Source organism: Cyprinus carpio, chromosome A16 (genome assembly GCF_018340385.1).
Source record: "Cyprinus carpio isolate SPL01 chromosome A16, ASM1834038v1, whole genome shotgun sequence".
NCBI lineage: Eukaryota > Metazoa > Chordata > Actinopteri > Cypriniformes > Cyprinidae > Cyprinus > Cyprinus carpio.
The window spans coordinates 3366387-3387294 of NC_056587.1; the positions used below are offsets into that span (position 1 = coordinate 3366387).

General features: G+C 38.3%; 2 protein-coding genes across 5 annotated transcripts in view; one reads left to right on the forward strand and one right to left on the reverse strand.

Moving 5' to 3' along the window:
- Positions 1-231: 231 nt before the first annotated feature.
- On the reverse strand, positions 232-13523 carry LOC109105872. 3 transcript variants are annotated; one of them, XM_042772064.1, is made up of 12 exons: positions 13398-13523; positions 7826-8158; positions 7471-7740; positions 6279-6314; positions 5294-5617; positions 3521-3775; positions 1819-1857; positions 1550-1690; positions 1336-1409; positions 1099-1128; positions 672-718; positions 232-536 (listed from the first exon to the last, which is right to left on the reverse strand). In XM_042772064.1, coding segments are annotated over exons 1-12 (1608 nt in total). In that variant the 5' UTR covers positions 13456-13523; the 3' UTR covers positions 232-535. The 3 variants fall into 3 exon arrangements, with proteins under 3 accessions (XP_042627998.1, XP_042627997.1, XP_042627996.1); XM_042772063.1 differs by lacking the exon at positions 13398-13523 and adding an exon at positions 10725-11059 and having other exon boundaries at positions 1099-1125; XM_042772062.1 differs by lacking the exon at positions 13398-13523 and adding an exon at positions 10725-11057.
- LOC109070789 (nectin-2-like) overlaps positions 12708-20908 on the forward strand; it is a 57983-nt gene continuing 49782 nt past the window's right edge. Inside the window, exon 1 of one of the 2 annotated variants that reach the window (XM_019087296.2) lies at positions 12708-13127. In XM_019087296.2, coding sequence (XP_018942841.1) covers positions 13079-13127 — 49 coding nt within the window. In that variant the 5' untranslated portion in view covers positions 12708-13078. The remainder of the gene's footprint in view (positions 13128-20908) is intronic. The other variant, XM_019087295.2, reaches the window with a different exon arrangement.

The following is a 20908-nucleotide window of genomic DNA, read 5'->3' on the forward strand; positions in this document are numbered from 1 at the left end:
TTAACAAATAATACTTTTTTACATACGTATTTTATATTCATTTTCATAATTGTGTTGTGGATAAGTATTTCATTATTGAGTCAGGGCCAATTATCAATTGCTTTATGATTAAATTTAAAAAAATTTTAAAAGATATTTTCAAAATAACATACAATTTCAAAGGTGTTTTCCACATATTTTGAATGGCATTGTATTGTGTTGTGTTTTGGGGTTAAAAGACGTGTCTGAAACTGAAAATATCCTTATTTTAACTTTAAACCCTTTTCCCCACATATTTTTCTTACAGTGCAGTATTATTGACATTACAATAAAACTGCTATCAAAAAAGATAAGAAAAAGAAAGAAAAGATTAAATGAGAAAAAGTCTCTGAAAACTTGTGACAATTTTTGAAGGAGTGTCATACTAGTAACAATAACAGTTAACTGATAAGTTAAGACACAAGTCACATTACATTAAGTTTTATTTCAAATACAGTTATTTTGTCTCGATATATATTATATATGTTTAATAAACTCAACCACAGCACTGGTTGTATCTGAAATGAAAACACACACACACACAGAGAGAGAGAAGGAAAACATTAGCAGGATGATTAATGCACAGAGAGTATATGAACAATTACATGCATGCAACGACCCCCCACCCCCACCCGCAGCCAATCATATCTCACCAGTCTAATTCTTTATATACATCCGTTTCACCCGTTGGCTTGAGATCCTAGAGAGAGAGAGACAAACAGAGACAAGAATGAGAAGGGCAGAGATGTCACAGATTTATAGTTTGGCAGAGGTTTGATTGGGTTCATCTGGTAATATCACTAATGCAGGCGTGACAGAACTGAACAAACAACAACAACAACTAAGCCAAACACACACACACACACACACACACACACACACACACACACACACACACACACACACACACACACACACACACACACACAAACACACACACACACACAAACACACACACACACACACACACACACACACACACACTGTCAAACAAATTGTTAAATGTTGGGACCTGGTTTTTGGAAGACACACACACAAAATTACTCATTGCTCTGCCTGTGAAGGACTATAATAACTCACCATGTAGACTGTGCCTTGGGGAGGTGGCTGCTGGGAGAAGAGAGGGAGAGAAAGGGGAAGGAAGAAATAGATTTAATAATAGAGCAGAGATAGATATACATTGAGAAAGAAAGACAAGGAGAGAGAGAGAACGAAAGAAAGAAGGGGTGTTAAAAATAGATTAAATAATACAGCAGGGGGGAGAAGGAGAAACAGTAAAGTGGAGGGAGCAAATAGATGCTGTGCATTTCAATTCACCTGTCTTAGATCATCAGGATTTTCATAGATGTTCTCCACCTCTTTGGCGTGGTGAGACAGTGATTGCTCGACACCTGCATGAACACAGACACATCACATCACACCAAATCCAATGTGGTTTGTTCTGTCCATCAACATCTGCCAGGGTGAACTGACAGCCTTCAGATCTTTGATGGACAGACTCAGGGGGGAAAAGACAAATGGGGGGCCTTACTTCGACGGGTGACGCAATAGCCCTGTCTCCATAGCAACACCCCAACAGCTATGGCAATCAGGGGGATGAGAAACAGGAGGAATGAGAAGGTGGAAACATAAGAGGATGCTGAATCATCTGCTGGGGGGAGTGTGAGAAAGACTGAAAAAGAAACGCTAAGTTAGGTAACCCATCAGTGAGTGTGCATTAGTGTGTGTGTGTGTGTGTGTGTGTGTGTGTGTGTGTGTGTGTGTGTGTGTGTGTGTGTGTGTGTGTACAGCGACACTCACCTCCAGGTGGCAGTGCAGGCCTTGGAGAAATGGTTGGATCTGTAATGAAAGAGTAAACAGGAATGGTTAGACATTAATTCATTAATTTCAGGAAAAAAATCTATATATTCTTAATTAAGTAACTAACTAAATAAATAAATAATGGGACAGTGTATGTAACTTTACATGCAAACGCAGAGTGGATGACGGAAGAAACAAATTATACCAACAGTAGACATGAAGTTATGAGTATTTAAATATCCCTGAATGTGTGTATTGGAAAGATGAAGATATATGGAGGATGAGGAAGAGAGATAAACAAAATATGTTTTTGACTGAATGTTTTGCATATGGTGAGGTGACATCATCATCATTCATGCAAACATTAAATGGTGTTGTTCTTATCTACCTGGTCTCAGTCTCACTGTTGTCTGCATGTTATATATTTGATGACACTGCTGGTTTTGAAATATCCTCTAATCATGATTTAAACTCCAGGAAAAAATATATAACTGTGTAAAAATAATAAAAATGTTTTGTGATTTTTTTTATTTATTTGCATCTGAAACTAGAAATTGATTTTTTTGTCATGATTCCATTCATTATTTAAGTAATTTACTGAAAAGATACTTTTTTACTTTGATAAATTAAATGGCAGAAGCATGGATGTCAGATTTGGGAATAAATCATTTGAAATGGTTTTGTGAAGCTTAGTTGATTGATTTTAAAGGTCTGACACAAAATACGATTCCTTCACAAGCCTGGCATAGCTAATTCACTAAGGAGAGCTAGGGCAAATGTTAAAGTGGGCTTAAATTTCAGTCTGTTCCTCAGACAAAGCTATCATATGACTTGGGCAGACTTTTATGGACCACTCAGAATATTTTTTTCCCATAGTTTTTCTGTGTACTGTAAACTTGCACTAGACATGTCTGATTATTACTATTGTGTCTTTTATAGCGTCTTGCATATGTCATTCAAAATACAGTAATAAAGTTAAAAGTTGAACTGTTAAAAACTGCATCTCTAGTCGTTTTCTTGCATTATTTTTTCCAGTATCCTGCGTCTCATGTTTTTTTTTATTTACACTGTGCTGCTTTTCCATTGTTTTCTATGTAAATATGCGCTGGATGGATGTGTTTGAATGTTGCACTTGTGTCTTGTATCTTTTGCAGTGTCTCACATATGCCACAGTTCTGAGCTACCAGTACATTCTTGAAAATTTCTCCTTTTATGAGGATTAGTAAATGATGACAGAATTTTCATTTTTGTGTGAACCATCACTTTAAATCAACGTCATAGAGGCAACAATCCTTTTTCAAAAGCAGAACTGTGCAGAAGGTCTATTTTCTGCACCCTGCTGCTCCAGAGACTCACTAGCCATGTTTTAAACAATCCATTATAAAGGAGTTGGGTTTCATGTAATTGATTGGTCAAGGGACTAGCACATGATTGTGTTGCATTATGGTATGTGACCTTCCCGGTGACCAACATGATTCCACTAACTAATATTCTCATCACAGATTCATTGAATTCAATGAAACACAGAAGGTCTATCACACAGAACAAAAATAACTCATTGAAATATTCACCTGCAGTCTGGCCATTTTCAGGTTTTTAAATGTGAGTGTTGACACCTTGACTTAGAGAATTTACAGCAAGAAATAGATAGCAAGAAAAAATGCCAGACAGAGAAAGAAGAACAGAATACACTTTTCCTCACCTATATTGGCCATTGTGACGGTGTACATATATTGCACTGAGTTTCCATTTTTCAGATACAGAGTACAGGCATACTGTCCAGCCGTCTCAGGGGTCACAGGGAGCGCTACAGAGGTTGTGATCCGGCCCACAACTGCAGCTGATTGCAGATAGCGAGTGGAATTCTTAACATATGACCACTTTACAGATTTGATTTGAGATCGCTCAGAGTACATACAACTCAGATCCAGAGCGGTGCGGGATGACTTGGTGTATCCTGAGGGTGAAACAGACAAACAGATGATGAGAGAGGAGAAATGAATGCGAAGGGTTAAAATGATATATATTCATTAAACAGCCGGGTGTAGTCGGTCAGCTGTGCTTGACTGTGACTGATGCACAGTGTCTCCTCAAACTCAAAGCACTATCAATCCTGAGCTAACTGAGCTCAGTGGTTACCACAGTAATGCCACAACCCACAGAGTTGTCAGCGGCAACGGGCAGGCGAAATTACACATAATGAGATCTGTAATGAGGCCTACTAAAAAACATTGCGTTAGAGAGAGGGAGGGGAGAGTGATATATATATATATATATAGAAAGAAGAGACAAAAGTAAAAGAACTGAGTGAGAAAAAGGAGAGCGGGGAGGACACAAGGGGAAAAAGAGATTAAGGTAAGAACAGGGGAGATCAGATTAAAAACAGGAGAGAAAGATGAAAGTCAAGACACTGACTGATTGACTCTTGCATGCAGAACTACTGTGATTGATAGAAGCCTGTGCAATTATAAAATGAATCCAAGAGCAATGATGCAAGAACATGCAACATTAAGAATCAGTGAACGAGTGTTCTGATGTGCATTGTCTGATAATGACTGTTTAATCATGGTAAAAAAATAAAAAAAACTTATAATGAATGTAAAGAAAAGAAAAAACAGAAAAAAAAATACAAATTTAGTTATTATTTTTGCAACTTCTTTTCAGTTTTTTCAATGAACTGATTAATTCAGTCAGTCAAGAAAACTGGTCCGAATTATTTGGTCACAAATCTGCACGATTCTAAGTGAACTAACTCAAATAACAACAAAATGAAACACAAATAACAACTTATTAAATGTAGTTCTGTTCATCACTGTTCAATCACTGACTGCAGAAAACTATAGGTATATATTAAAGCCGTGGTTTACAGTGAATTTATAACAGCTAAAGGGTGTTGTTAGGCATGACGCGAATCCCCCTTAGCTGTTATAAATTCACTGTAAACCACGCCTTCATGGGGCTTATTGCTTTTATAAAACAGTTAATCCATATACTGTACGTAGTAAGGTTTCACAGAATAAAGCAGAGCAAATAAAGTGTAATGATATAAATAAAAACAGTATTCTTCCACCAAACAATGTAGTTCCTCAGAAACAGTTGTGGTTCCAACAAAGTGGTTGCAGAGTAACACACAGAAGTAAACAAAGTTGTATGTTTGTAGTGTAATTTACAAACAGCTTCAAACTTTGATATTGTTTTGATACTTTGATGTTGCATTTGTTTGGAAGCCAATCACCATTTATTGTACTTGAGCAACATTTGTTTTTTTATTTAAAGATTTATCATAAATTATTTATTTGTGAACATAACTTTCTTTAAAATTCATGTGCCCTCATAAAACAAATTATCCAATTTCCTTTTCAAATTTTGTAATATTTAAAGATTTAATATAATGATTCCTTGTAATATCACAAAATGGCATTGGAAAACTCACACTCTGTTGCTGTGACATAGTGTAGATACAAAATAATATTACCATGTAAAACACTGAGTCTGTTAGCTTGACTGAAAGCCTTGTCATCCAGGAAGACCTCGCACAAGTAGAGTCCTCCATCCTTCAGGGCTGGGCTTAATAGGAAGGAGAACTTCCCAGCAGCAGCCAGGGAGGTGGGGTCTATCAAATGAAGGTGGGGTTTGGTCTGGTTGCTGTTGCTCTGTCTCCAGCGGTCAAACTGGTATATGAGCTCCATTCTTTTTGAATCAGGATACTGCCAGTAGAGCAACACATAGTCACCAAGGACAGAAGGACAAGTTAGAGTGACCAGTGAACGAGAGAGGGCTGCCAAGGACCTTGGGTCTCCTGTAGAGAACAAAGGGTAGCGGAGATTACAAAAAAAGGTAAAGTGACATATAGAGATTCATTCAGCACAAGAGAAAGTGTGAAACAAAAGTACAAGGCAAAAGACCATTAAAAGAAAACCAAAGAAGCCAATCAAGTGAAAAATGGACTGTGATACAGTATTGTCAATTTGGGTTGATCCCGTCCACATAGTAATCCACTGTGCTGCTAGTCATTTTAGCCTCTTTGTTCTTCACACAGTCTAGTGAATAGAACATTACAAGTCCCAGAGCAAAGTCATATGGGGAGATATCAGAAACGAGACAGGCATGAAAATGGGGATTATGTTATTAAGCTGAGCGAAAGCTCTTCAGAAACATTCTCCTCTCAGATTTAATAACCCTGATTAACCGTGTGGTGACACAACATTTGTGAAGAACAAACCATGTTTGCTTCGGGGCAAATAAATGAAAAAAGTTTATTGTTGTGTTATCATTCAAGCATTCAAAAAGTATGTTGAGTTTAACTGAAAAAAATAAATAAATCTGTATTCAGTGAGTTAAAAGAGCCTGATGGAGAATGTTTAGGATTCATTGACTAGTGTAGGCTGCTGGGTAAAAGGCATGTCAATAAGATCCCATTTTATACACAATAGTATTCCAGTAGCAAAAGAACACATTACCATGTGTGATGTCTGTGAAAGAAAACACAGCTTTCACTGAAAGAGAAAAAGAAAGAATGGGACACAGAGAAAGATTTAAATGTTGTTTATAATAAAACTGAAATATTCTCTTTTTTTATGAATGTCTCAGATCTGTAACATTGTTTGAATTAGATATTGATAAAAAATGTATGCACAATAATATAGTTGATGTCTATTTTTGTTTTTCATCGGTGAAAATAGTTCCCAAAAAACTTTACTGTGTTTTAAAATTCGAATTAGTGTTTTCGAATTAACTGGTTAAGTGAGTGATTCAGTGACTCACTCATAAAGACTGTGGCTGTGTGTGAAATCACAGCTCTTTGAGTATGTACTTTTTTTAAATGAATCATCACTTTGTGACAAAAAAAAAAAAAAAAAAAAAAAAATTGCTCTATATAATATGAATCAGTGTAGTATAAACGTAATCCAGTCATAAAGGGCAAGGCTTTATGGGAGAGTAAAGTGTCAACTGGATGCGCACATCAAAATCTGACTTAAAGTAGTAAGTCATCCCATGTCTTCTCCATTTACTGTTTTATGAATACTGTGAATTTAGACTGTACCAGTCTTTTCACATTTGGATGCAGTTTTGTTTCATTTCATGAATCAGTTATTTGACAAATCCGTTAAATGAATAATTCAAATGACTTAACACAGTCACTTGTCATCACCTACTAGTATAACGATGCAGAACCTACAGAAAGAATCCCTGAAAATTCACTAATGCCCAGAATAGAATGTGCATTTACTGACAGAAACAGGAAAGATCACAAGATTGGACTGAAATTTCCCACACATTTACTCTGTTCCCTTTACAGTGAATGACATTTCAGTCCACTGTATGAAGAAGTGAATGAAATGAGTAAGCAAATTTGGACTAATATCAGCACACATGGAAGGCCTCTCAACAAATTAAATTGAGGAACAGAACTAACTGTTGTACAAGCTAAATTAAATTTTTAGTAAATCAAAACCTGAGACAATTCAAGCCTAAAGGCCCATTCACACCAAGAATGGTAACTACAGTATATGTAAACTATTTTAACTTTCTGTTTATTATAAGCACATGCTGCAGTTACAGTATGCCCTTTTAAATCAAGTTGATTAGATAACATTGACTAAGCAACTTATCTGATTATTGTGTTTTTAAAAAAATATCTCAAAATCTCACCATTCACTGTCACTTTCACCCGGTGCTCCGAGATATTATTGCTACTGTTACCATAGACACGGATTCTGCAGGTATAGTCTCCGTTGTCTTTACTGGTGACGCGAGGCAGCTTGCTGAGCAGACTGCCCGTTCCATAGGAGATTTCAGTATGTAGCTGTTTACCCGAGGGAGACACCCACGTTCCCCAGGCAGCCACGGATGAGGGAGACACCTGAGCTGTCAGTCTCAGAGTACTGTCCACTGTGACAGGGGGCGTGGGAGTGACAGTTACTGCAAAAGAGAAGGAGAAAATACCTGGGGATATCAAACACATCAAGACATAAAGAATGTGTTGTGGTGCAGTTGGGTAGTATACATTTAATCAGGGCAAGAAGAACAACCCTCTCCTGTAGCTTCTTGTCATCCTGTTCTATCACACAGGAGTAGCGTCCTTGCGCATCTGCTGCGGCCCTGAAGACCAGGGAGGCATCTGCAGAGATCTCAAAAGTTCTGCCTCCAAATACTTTGCTGCTACGTCCATCTGTTTGTCCATCGATGCAGTTGGCGGATAACAAATATGACCAGCGATCCTCCCTCATTGTCATCATCTTCCAGCTAACCAGTACAGAAGATGTGGGTGGTGAATCAAAGCAGGACAGGGTGACAGACGTGTCCTCACGTACCACGACCACATGATTCCACAAATCACCTATACAAACCAGATTCTTTAGGTACAAGAAGTCACACACTCTTTTACTGAAAATGCATTACATTTAGATAAATAAAACATACTGTATCATATCACCCAACAAATTTAATTTGCTAAAAGTACTCACCCTCACACCATCCAAGATGTAGATGAGTTTGTTTTTTATTGGAACAGATTTGGAGAAAATTTTGAATTACATCAATTGCTCACAAAAGGTGAATAGGTGCCGTCAGAAAGCAAGGCCAAACAGCTGATAAAAACATCACAATAATCCTGCCTGTTTGGAATATACAAATGCATCATTAAGATGTTTTTTTAAATTTCAAACCATTGCAATTCAAAAACTGTTCTAAACGAAAATGTCAGTGGGTTTTGATGTGAAAGGACAACAGAGGATGGATTTTTTCACTGGAGGGAGCATTATTACGGAATTGCATTTTGGCTATAAGCGATGGCTTAAAGTTTAAAAAAAGCCTTAATTATGTATTTGTTAATTACAAAAGTGCAACCTTTTACTTCACAAGACATTAACTGATGGACTGGAGTTGTGTGGATTACTTGTGGATTATTGTGATGCTTTTATCAGCTGTTTGGACTGTCATTCTGACGGCACCCATTCAATGCAGAGGATCCATCGGAAGTGATATAATGCTACATTTCTCCAGATCTGTACCCAATGAAGAAACATCTCATCTACTGTACATCTTGGATGACATGAAGGTGAGTAAATTTTCAGCAGTTTTTCATGTTGAGGTGAAATACTCCTTTCATGCTGTACTGAAGTGAAAGCAAACTGATTAAAAGTTTATAAAAATAACAATATAATATAATAATATAATTAATTACTTTGTATTAAATCTATCTTTTAAAATTTACAAATTTTAATTTTTTTTTTTACTCATTTACTAATTTTGTAAAATATTTTTTTTGCAGATCCCCTTAAACCCCCTTGCATTCCCCTGGGGGTCTCTAGATCCCAGTTTGAGAACCCCTGTTGTGTATTGTAAGCTGCACTTATCTGTTAATCAGCCAATGAATATAAGCCTAATGCAATTTAGTGTCTCAGTGGTTCTTTAGATAACACAGAATCCCCCTTAAAGAGGTCATATGATGTTGCTAAAAAGAACGTTATTTGGTGTATTTTGTGAAATTAAATGTGTTTATGCGGTTTTAGGTTCAAAACAGCCACATACTGTACATTATTGTTTCTCCACTATGCCCTGCCTTTCTGAAACTCCTTGTTTTTTTACAAAGCTCATCGGTCTGAAAAGCGAGGTGTGCTCTGATTGGCCAGATATCCAGTGCATTGTGATTGGCTGAATGCCTCAACCATGTGACAGAAAAGTTACGTCCCTTGACATACTGTGATGCGTGTCCCCGTCAGAACACCGGCGAGACAAGACAAAAACAATAAAACCCATTACAAACGAGCCATTCGTTGCATCAAGTGGGAACATAATTACGGATTATATTGACGTATATTGGGTTTTTACGCATTGCGTTGCATCGCGCCATGTAAACATAAAACCACATCTGCATTTGTGATCGGAGAAACGACAAACAAAAAGCGCTAATCTACACCAGCGGTTCTCAATTCCAGTCCTCACACCCCCCAGATCTGCATATTTTGCATGTCTCTCTTTGTTAAAGGGGTCATATGATGCGATTTAAATTTTTTCATTCTCTTTGGAGTGTTACAAGCTTTTGGTGCATAAGGAAGATTTGTAAAGTTGCAAAGACTAAAGTCTCAAATCCAAAGAGATATTCATTATAAAAGTTAAGAGTCAAACACACCCCCCAAAAGATCAGGAAACAGTCCTCCATAAAATGTGCTGCACACATCTGAATATTTGGGTTGAACTGTTCTGGAACAGTGTTGTAAATACAACTTAACCACTGATTTCTAGTCATGTCCTCTTTTGAATCAAAGGTTATGCCTCCTTTCTTTGTGTGAACATTTAGGCGGCGTTATGCAAATCTTCCCACATCATGACATAGACATGTGGGGGCATATTAGAACGAGCAGTTTTAGGGCCAATCACAGCACTTACGGTCCACGTAGATTTGACCCGCTGTGACATTTTTGGAGAGGTGCACATCAGGTTACTCCGTAGCCTGCATGTACTACGCACAACCTACGGCGAAGTTTCAATGCAGAAGTATAAATCAGCCTTAACTTTTATAAAGAAAATCTTGTTGGGTTTGAGACTTTAGTCTTTGCAACTTTACAGATCTTCATTCACCAAGAGCTTGTAACACTCCAAAGAGAAAGGAAAACTTGAAATGACTTCATATGACCGCTTTAAGTGCTTCTAAGTTGATCTTTCGGTATTTTATTCAATTAGTTATACTTGGAAAGATAATTTTTCAAGTTCAACTTTATTTCAGGCAACCTAAAGTGAAGAAAAATTGGTGGGTGTACAAAAAAACACATCTACACATCAATATATTAGATAAAATATTAATTTAAAAAACTAATAATAATAATAATAATAATAATAATAAAACACGCACACACACACACACACACACACACACACACATATATATATATATATATTCATACCTGCCATGAGTGGAGAGATGATGAAACATGAACCAGAACAAATAAGTATGAAAGCATGAAAATATTTTCCCATGGTGCTGCTAGGAAGCAACATATTTTAAATAGTGCAAGAATATGTCTTCTTTTCTTGCATTTGACCACAAGGACTAGGCGGGAAAAGGGGAGTGACAGCTGAGAGCAACATGTGACAGTAGCTGATAAACACGACAAATGTCAACACACATACAAAAAACGGAAGCTATATTACAAACATGGAGGCTGATAAAACAGAACACACACTAATTTCTATGCAGCTATATAATTTTAGTGAGATAAGTCAATGCTTTTATCTGCAGTCACATAATTCTGCTTCTGGCGTTAGCAAGGAACATATAAGTACAAATAACACCAAATATGCTGATTTCTGAACTCTGAACTTAGAACTGAAATTATAAGAAAAGTTGGTCATCCATAAAACTGGACATAGCAGACCGTTAGACAAGAGCAGACCGTGGGAATTGCTTGTGAAAAGACAGAGAAAAAGAGAGAGAACATAAGAAAAAGAACTTAGAGATGTAATCAGAAATTCAGTCTTTAGCTTCTGGCTAAATGTCTTTACATCGCCGTGAATGTCTTTAATTAAACTTAACAGACTTATCAGCACCTCAAAGTCCCATTACCAGCTCAGCTCCTAATCACCTCCGAGCTAAAGAATGTGAGAGGGTCTAAAGAAAAGAGATAAAAATGAAGAAAACTGAAATGGAGAAAGGATGGACGGGGTAAATGAGCAGCGGAAGAGAAACTTCAGAGAGAGCAAACTAGGGCAAAGCAGCTAATGAGAGTCGCAGTACTGTACGTGCCATTGGCCCCGTGCAAACAATCAGAAAGAGAGAATGAATAAAGAGAGAGATGGTTCTTTAATGAGGTGCTGGAAGTGACAGATATCCTGCTGAACGTGACTACTGAGGTATAATCAAGCACTTCTGCTCATATAGGACAGACCTATTTCAGCGACCTATTCGTTTTGTTCACTGTTTTGCCTTCTATCTGAGGAAAATAGCCTGCTTCATAACTTCTGAACGAAAGATCTGTCGGAAATGTAGATCTGTAGAACTCTAATGCAGTGTATATGTTACCAGCAGGGGGAGCGTTAGAGCTTCATTCAACACAACTCGACAAACTGAAACTTGAAAATAGACTTGCCCAAAATATTTGGTTGTGGTTAGAAGGGATGCAGCAAAAACCGGCAGCTAACAATAAATTACATTTTCTACCTAGATTGTGTTTTATTAATGTTTAAACGTACCCCAACCCTAAAACTACCTCTTACAATAATGCAAAAATAGTAATTGTTGTACAGTGTGAGAAAAATTACGCTATATTGATGTGGGCATGCCCAGTATTTTTTGCTGTATGCCATCTAGCGTTTAACCAAAATATTTCTGGCACTCATTACTCCTTTGCATTCCCGGTAACTCCGGGAACATCATGCTGAGTGAATCTCCTTTCAACTGGAAACGAAACTAAAAATTAAAAGAGGAAAAAGTAGGAATCCAGCAGTTTATTTTAATTGTTATGTTGAAACGTACTGGAACGGGGAAGTCCGTAAAATGTCTTTGGCTGGAATTTTTTTATTTTTTTTAATTTTTTTTTTCATAACGGATAACAAAATAGCCCTTTTTGAACAGGCTAGAAATATTACATTGTTACATTACATTACAATATTACAAATAATTATGAAGCCCTTTTTGAACAGGCTAGAAATATAACATTGTTACATTACATTACAATATTACAAATAATAATTATGACAAAAGTTGTCTTAATGGATCGAATGGATTAAATGATCGTTTAGCTGCCTGAAACCTAAAAGAGTGCAACGGTCAAAAACTCCAGTTGGAAAGTACCCAAGCGTTCTCTGAAATTTTTTAGGAGGCTTTAATGAGTCCATGCTTTGAATGCAGCGTGACGTGCCGCATGACGTCACACGATTGTGTCCAATGAGCGCCGCATCTGACAGAGTTTCAACAGAGTGCGAGCCCTGGGCGACAGTTTGAGACTCACCTCGAACTCACTCACCGGATACCTATTCACCTGCAGGACGTGTTTCTCCTGGTCACCTGTTCATACGACTCAAAAGGGAGTTTTGACACCTGATTGTAAACCGGCTGAAAAGGAACGCGCTGAATACAGCGACGCACTTCAACTTCTGTGCTCGAGCTTTAAAGAAAACCAGAGGAACCACACAGCAGTTTTTTTTTAATCTCCATCTGACTATTTTGGTATCTTTTTCGCGACTCTGAGCTGACTGAGTTCAACAAGCGGAAAACCGACAAATTATTATACGTTAGGTGGACTGTCCACCCTTCTCTCCGATGAACATGTCAGGACTGTTAAGCGCACTCATTCTCCTAATTATTCAAGGTAAGACAAATCATATGATGTTGATATAGTGAAAGGAATCACTAATTGTTGCCGGTTATAAAATACCTAGTTGTCTTTCACTTTTAGTTTTAATCGATACACTCAACCAAAGCGCTCATGATAGAAATATCCTTCAGGATATCTTAATCGTGCGCGCGCTTCTCCCGCCGCGAGCTGGCTACATTAATCATGACTATATTCATCTTAAAATAATTTTATTAACACAGTGTTTCATTGTATGAATGGGGGAAATAACTTTGCCTGTCTGACCTTTCATCTCGTTTCTTTTCCCTGGCGATTGTGTGAGTTTGGTTTCGATAAGCGCCATGTTTCTCTAGGTGTGGCCTTGGAAGCGCTTTTTTCCTCTTACGTGTTGACAGGTGTGTTTGTTTGCGAAACTACGGACATTATCCAGTCGTCCTTCAGTGCTCTCTCTTCCTCGTACCGCATTTCTCTCTGTTCCTCACGCCCTTGGCGTCTTTTCTCCCTTCACATCACACCCTATTATTTCCAGATGATGAGACATAAATGAATATAAATCAATCTATCACGCAACAAAAGCAAGCAACATGGTGTTTCTTACTATTTTTTTTAAATGTGTTTCAACTTGGTATTATTTTACCGTTTTCTTTTAAAGATTAAAATGACTCTTTCAGAGCGTCGTTTTGTTGTATTTTATTCAATTAATTATTTTGCCTGACAGCCAGTCATTAATTTACCGGCATATTACAGAGCTGTTCATATCATAGGCTGACGTCACTCCTAATTGTTTCGTCATATTTCTCTGCACGCCTCGCCTCGCACACTGTAGCTCCTTTTGATCGTGGATTCAGGGGCTCTTCATTGTCTTTGCAGTTTAATTATTTAGTTGCCGTGTCACTCCTCGCAGATGCATTACAGCTGACAGCAAGAGAGCCGGGCTGGTGTGAGTGAGTGTCATGAAAAAACTCAGCTTGAGTGTCTAACCGAGCACACACACTGTAAAAGATGCACTTATTTTATGTTTAACAATATGCTCACACTTTTGCTATCTATCTATCTATCTATCTATCTATCTATCTATCCTTATATAGATAGAGTCCTTAAATGTATGCATATCTACATCTGTATATAAGACATTATGCATTAGGAGGATATGATGTGTCGAAGGTTTGTGACATCATTGGATGCAGTTCTTTGTCTTAACTTAAAAACAATTAATTCCTTTAACTTATTCATGTTCTGGACCTCTTCTGCCCGGGCCCATTTCACAGTACATCAACTGCACTTCAGGAGAAGAACTAGAATAACGAAACAAAGGATTTGTTTTATTTATGAACAGAGCAGCGGCAGAAGGGGTCATGATTGCCTCGCTTAAGCAAACAGTATAAACAGGCCTTGTTTTCTTTTTTTCCTCCCCTTCCCTTCGCATCCATTTAGTTCAGTGTCCTGGGAGCTTTTGCCTTTATACACAGCAGTTGCAAAATATTTTAAGGGTCAAGGTATTGTTTCGTATGTTTGACTCGGAGGCCCCTGCAGACTCCTTTTCATTGCACGCGTATTAAAAACAATTAGACCAACTTCAAACACTAATAAAAAAAAAATTATTTTAATTTTTATTTTAATAACCTCATTGTGAAATTGAGAGCTATGTAGACAGGAAACAGGTTTAAGCTAGATTTATGATTGCAAAACAGTTCATCTTTCCAGTTCCAGACTGAAATGTAGGCTACAGGCAGCAGAGATCTGCACAATAGAAGCTACTGATTGTGTTATAATACCCTCCTAGTGAACACGGGTCAAAAAATGCTTGAACCTGTTGTCATAGTGACGCTGTGTTTTCATTGAAAGCCGGGGTTAGGGGGGCCTATTGTAGCGGCGTCTCTGGCTGAATGCATCAAGTGGTGTGTGTGTGTTTAGGAGGAGGGGGTTCGAAAATGTTAGGCTGCTATGATGACGGAGGCGGAGGGCGGCCAAGCTGACCTTATTCTAAACTGTGTGAGCACAGCAGTTACAGACACACACTAACAAGCACACGCAGTGATTGCGACAGCGCTGGCTCAAGTGTGTTAAACAGTGAAGAAGTGTTGAGTAAACGAGCGAGAGGGTCTCCATTGTCCGCCAGTTCCACATTCTGGGAAGCATGCAAACAAAAGTCGCACCGAAACTGAGCTTTTCAGCCTCCATTCTTACATCTTCTCTTGTTTCCTTCCCTCCCTTCCTTTCTTTCTGCATCCATTGCCATCCTTATCCGCTTACTTTTGTTTGAGAGATGATTGTCATTGGTGTATTCAAATCTCCCCCCCCACCCCTCCTCACTCTGACCTCAAGGCTATGCTGTTTATTAGCGTCTGAGCCGGTGAAAGAACGTGGGAGGAGGTGTAGCAGTAGGGGCAGAGCTGACAGACTGTGGACAGAACATTGGTTTAAAAATGTTTCATTCCTCCGAAAACTCTTACACAAGTTTATCAGTCAGTACATTCTTAAAAATAAAGGTTCCAGTAGGGAGTTTTTGCATAGAAGAACCATTTTGGGTTCCTCACATTTTGAGTGAACCGTTCCTAAAAGAACCATTTTTTTCTTAGTGTGAAGAACATTTCAATATTCTAAAAAAAACTTTTATACTATAGAGAACCTTTTGTGCAATGGAAAGGTTCTGTGGATGTTCTTTATGGAACCATAGGTGCCAATAAAGAGCCTTTTATTTTTAAGGAGGAAGTTTTGGTTGTCCAGAGACTGTTACAAGACTTTTTGGGGTGATGGGATCCAACAGTGATTGTGGATCTCTCATTCTGGTTTCTCTGGTTGGAGGAGTGTTGTAGGATTTGTGGATGGGGGAACCAAAGCTTTTAACACTTGTTGCAAGTCTGTGTTTGACATGCAGCTCTGGGAATTCAATCTGCTGCAGTCAATGACTGACCTTAATTAACATCAACCTGCACTCGTACGGACACTAGAGGGTTTCCCGCAAAGATTTGTGCAATATCCGAGCTGGCACACAATAAAGTCTGACGGGACAGATGTAATATAAGTAACTTTTGTGGTCAGGGTTATTTTCAGAATGGCATTTTCTCTTTCTGTTCGTTTGAAAGTGGAGCTAAAATGAATCTCAACTGGTCCTCAAAGCACTTACAGGACAAGGCTCTTTCGAGCATTTCTTTTCTGCCTGCCTCGCTCTATTCTTGTCACTTTCTTTTTCTTGCTCTGCTCTTAGTGGTTCAGCAGATGTCAGATCTCAGAATGCTTTTATGGCATTAGAGATTCATGGGACTGATATGTCCAGTTAATTGGACTTTGTATTTTAGTCTTGCGCCTGGTGATGGAAAGCCAACCGACCATTGTGGCTGCAACAAGATGGTGAGAAGTGAAACAAAAGTGGCAGGGAGGAATGAGAAAGCAGGGCTCTGCTCTTGCTGTGGTTTACCATCTACTTCTAAAATTGCCATGCGATCTTTGGAAACGCAGATTAAACCTGATTCAGTGAGACACATGCACAAACATAAGGCAGCATGTTATCCTCGAGTTTACCTCCCTGTCCCATTGCATGCTGGGAGATCAGTGACCCTCCGGGGGTCAGCAGCCAGTTGGTCTGAATAGTGGTACGCGGTTGCCAGTTTGATGTGGGAATGTCAAGGGTTGGCAGATTGCTATAGTAGGTCATGTCTACTCATAGGGAAAATGACCACAGATCTGCCCTCTTTAAAATAGAAGCCAAATGGCATAAAAAGGAATAGGACATGATGAGTGTTCAGCCCCTCTAGACAGAATGCCATCCAGTTCGTTTTATGATTAACATCACAACCCTGAAGGTTTTTAAGATGCTGTAGCCCCTCTGTCTGGTTTGTTGGCTCCATATTCACTCAGCTCTGGTTAGTCATGAACTTGATAGAAACCGTCTCAATTTAGTGGATCATGTTCCACACTGACTTTCATTTTCCATAGAACATAAAAGAAGATATTTAGTAGAATGTCCAGGCTGCTCTATTCTGTACAACCAAGGAAGGCCAGAAATGAAAATCATGAATGTAAGTTAGTATTCAACAGACTGTCCACAATTGAACAATTATCACAATTGTCCTATCAAATTTAACAAACTGTATCATAAAGAAAATGTAAATTTTTCAAACAGTATCATAAAGAAAATTTCCTATTTTTGTCCCCAAAGTTGAAATGACATGCCTACCAAGTGTTTCTATCACATGCAGATGCTTTATCATTTGAGGCAGAAACATCAGATGAAGAAGTGACTGAAAGGCTTCTTTTCTTTTTGCAGAATGAGTGTGTGTGTCCTGAGAGGTTCACAGAGGGAGGGACAAGGGGAGTGAAAGTGGTTTTGATTCCTGATGATTTTTTAAAAGCACACTTGTGCTGTCATGAATTTAGCATGCCAGTGATTTCAGGACTCCTCAATGCAAACGCTCTCGCACACTGGGCACAGCGGAGTGTGGAGAGACGAGGTTGTGTGAAAAGACGTGTCTGGCTGGGTAACAGTGCCTCCAAATAACTGCATACGAAGGACATGAATCCCCCAATGTGGAGTTGCATTATATTATGATTAGTGCTAAAAGAGTTTCAGTCTAGCAGTAGCATTTTAACCCACACACGTTATGACTTGGATTAGTATGTATGGAGATTTAGGGCCCGTTTACATGAAAAACACCAACAGATGAGAAAGTTCTGCATATTATGCAGTGTGACTAATGCAGACACTGGAGGGTTCCCCGCAGAGCTTCATACGACACACAAGCTTCATACACAACAGTGTCTGTCTTATGAGTGATGGGTGAAATATAAGTAACTTCTGTGATCAGGGTTTTGCTTTCTCTTTTTATTGGTTGGAAAGGAGAGCTAAAATGAACCTCAACTGGTTTCAGTTTAGCTGTCAAATGTTTATAGCATGCATCAGCTTGAAAAAATAATTCTGAAAGTGATTCCAATGAATATTTTTCCTGTGTTGTTGACCTTATAGCTGTGGTGTTTATCCTGTTCTCATACAGATAGAACCATTATTAAAACTGTTGATGTAGTTATCATCTGTGGCATGAAAGGGTCTTTAGTCATTAATTGTCATTATGCTACATTACACTCCACAGGAGGGAAAATTTAAAACCACTGTCTACAACGAAGCATATGACAATCTTCCTTCTGATTAGCCTCCGTTTCTCTCCCTCACTATTTTATTAAGTGACTGTGATACTGTCCTTCCTCTCCCACCTCCCTCTTTTCTCACTGTCCTTAGCGTGTCCATCTGGAGTTGGCTAGCCAGAGGCAGACAAGAAAGCGAGGCTTTGCTCTATTGATCCCGTATCGATCAGCAAGGCCAGCGATGCCCTTGCGAGTCGACACGGCTTATTGAAGACATTAAGCCTCTGCCCTGTTGGACTGACATTGCTCTGAAATATATAGTCCCTCATTTCCAGAGGATGTCTGATCTGTTGACTTATCTTGTTTTTATTATTTACTTTTCGCTTTTTTTGTTCCCCACTGCCCTTTTTTTTCCACTTTGACATCCTTTTCCCACTCTTTATCCCTGCTCTCAGTTGTGGTTAGCGCTGGTGTTAGTGCCTGTTTGCCCTTGTCTATCATTGTCTTTTCCTCTCCTCCTCTTCCTGAGTGCCTTGCACCTGGTCTGCAGAATGTTGTGCCAGTCCACGGCATGATGGAAGCCGGACTGGATCCGAGCCAGCCAGAAATGGCCTCATTTTTTTGTGCAGCCTCATTCCAGACCAGATACAGTAACTACAGTACAGTCACAGTGAGCTGAATTATGTTGTTCCTGTAAGGGTGAGCCGCACAATGCTCCTCAGAGAACGCTAATGTCATTAGCATGCCCAATGTAGCGAGCTGTCAGAGAAAAACAGCAGTGACCTTTAAGATAATTTTGCCTGCGTCCTGTTCTGTTGGGTACATATGCTTAATGCTAGTGTATGTTCTCTGTAGTATTTTATAAGGTCAGTTTATTTGAAGAAATACTGTAAAATAACCAAGAATTAGTGCTTGAATCACCTAAATTAAAATCTCCTAAGACTGTTCTCCCAAAGAGATGTGTGTGTGTGTGTATATATATATATATATATATATATATATATATATATATATATATATATATATATATATATATATATATATATATATATATATATATATATCTAATATATATATTTATATAAAATAAATAAATTTAACTCGATTTGTTTTATTGGGGTCACGGATCGGATAATTTTTCAGACAGTAGCGCGTGAGTAACAAATCGAGTTTTATATTTTATATATATATAGTAAAAAAAAATATATATAAATTAGTAAAAAAAAAAAAAAAAAAAAACTATTAAGTGAGAAAATCAAATTGTGAATCGAATCTTGAGTTGAGTGAATCATTACATCCCTATTGTCTTCTGTGGAACACAAAGTGTTTTCTCTGACTCATTATTCCTCTAGTCATGTGTTTTTCTTTCTTTCTTATTTCTCTTCCTCAGCTTTGTTGTTCCGCTGTTTCTTTTTGATTGTTTTGGACTTTGGCTGGAAGTTTAATCCAGTTTGCTTTCTAAAACCAGGACAGTTGATTCTTCTACAAGTCAGAGTAAGTTTTGTGCGGCTGTGTCTCTGCCATGTTTGCGGTTATTATTATGATGGGAGAGCCCAGGCATGATTCCCTTCCTGATTTACCTTTCATGTAAAATCATTCTTTCAAATGCAACCAGTCTATTTCTCTTTACTATTTGGATGCAGTCATGCCTTGTTCTTTTCTTCCTTCTGCCATTTGCCTTCTCCTCTAAAGAGAGGTCCATTTTTTTGCTCCCAGTCGCACCATTTCTTTTAAAATTGGGTTTGACCTCTCTTTGTTTTTCCCAGTAGTCTCTCTTCTCTTGTCTCTTTTATCACGTTACGTGGTTCATGAAGGTTAAGTCAGTGAAACAGCTCTTTTTCTATTGTTGAAAGAGAGAAACACACATGTGAAAACAATGGAGAAAATAATTTGGTGACTCAGTTAAAGGTCAAAATACTTGTAAGAGTCAGTGAGAGAATTCAGCTACACCTGTGACGCAAACAGTGAATTCATAGTAGATGATGCATTTGCTATATTCAACCTGAATAAGGTACTGAAATTGTAAAAATGTGATGATCCCAGCATTTCCCGCTTGCATTTTGAGTGCTGTTGAGCAGATTTTTAAAAAGCTCTGATTGGCCATTGTGTTCACGTGCTCAACAGATATATCTGTGATTGGCTAAAATGATCATCACTTCACACTTTTCACTGAGTGCTTACACAGATACACTCGGGAGCGTTTGAAAGCCATGTCTATCAGTGGATTCCTAACATATCTGCTCATAGATGGATCCGCTGATAGACGCAGCTTTCAAACGCTCCCGTGTGTATCTGTATAAGCGCTCAGTGAAGAGTGTGGAGTGATGATCAGTTTGGCCAATCACAAATCACAATGCTGGCATCGTCACATTTTTAAAATTTCATTTTAAAAAAATTTCTTATATCGAATTCCCCTCTAAATGACATAATTATTCAGTAACACAGTACCTGTCAGTCGCAGCTCAGTTGGTCAGTGATGAGTAAAGGGAACATGAAATGGTGACCATGCAGGAACAGAGGGGCCATTGTGTTTGTCCCCCTACCTCTTTTAGAATCACACTGCCTTCCAAACAAATGTGTGCGAGAGAGAGCGAGAGTAAAGAATGCCGCTCATTGTTCTCTCAGCCATGTCCATTCATACAGGTAAGTGATATGATATGGCAGTGTCGGAGGATCCACCCTTCTTTTCCTTTGCTCTCTAGAGTACAGAAGAATAA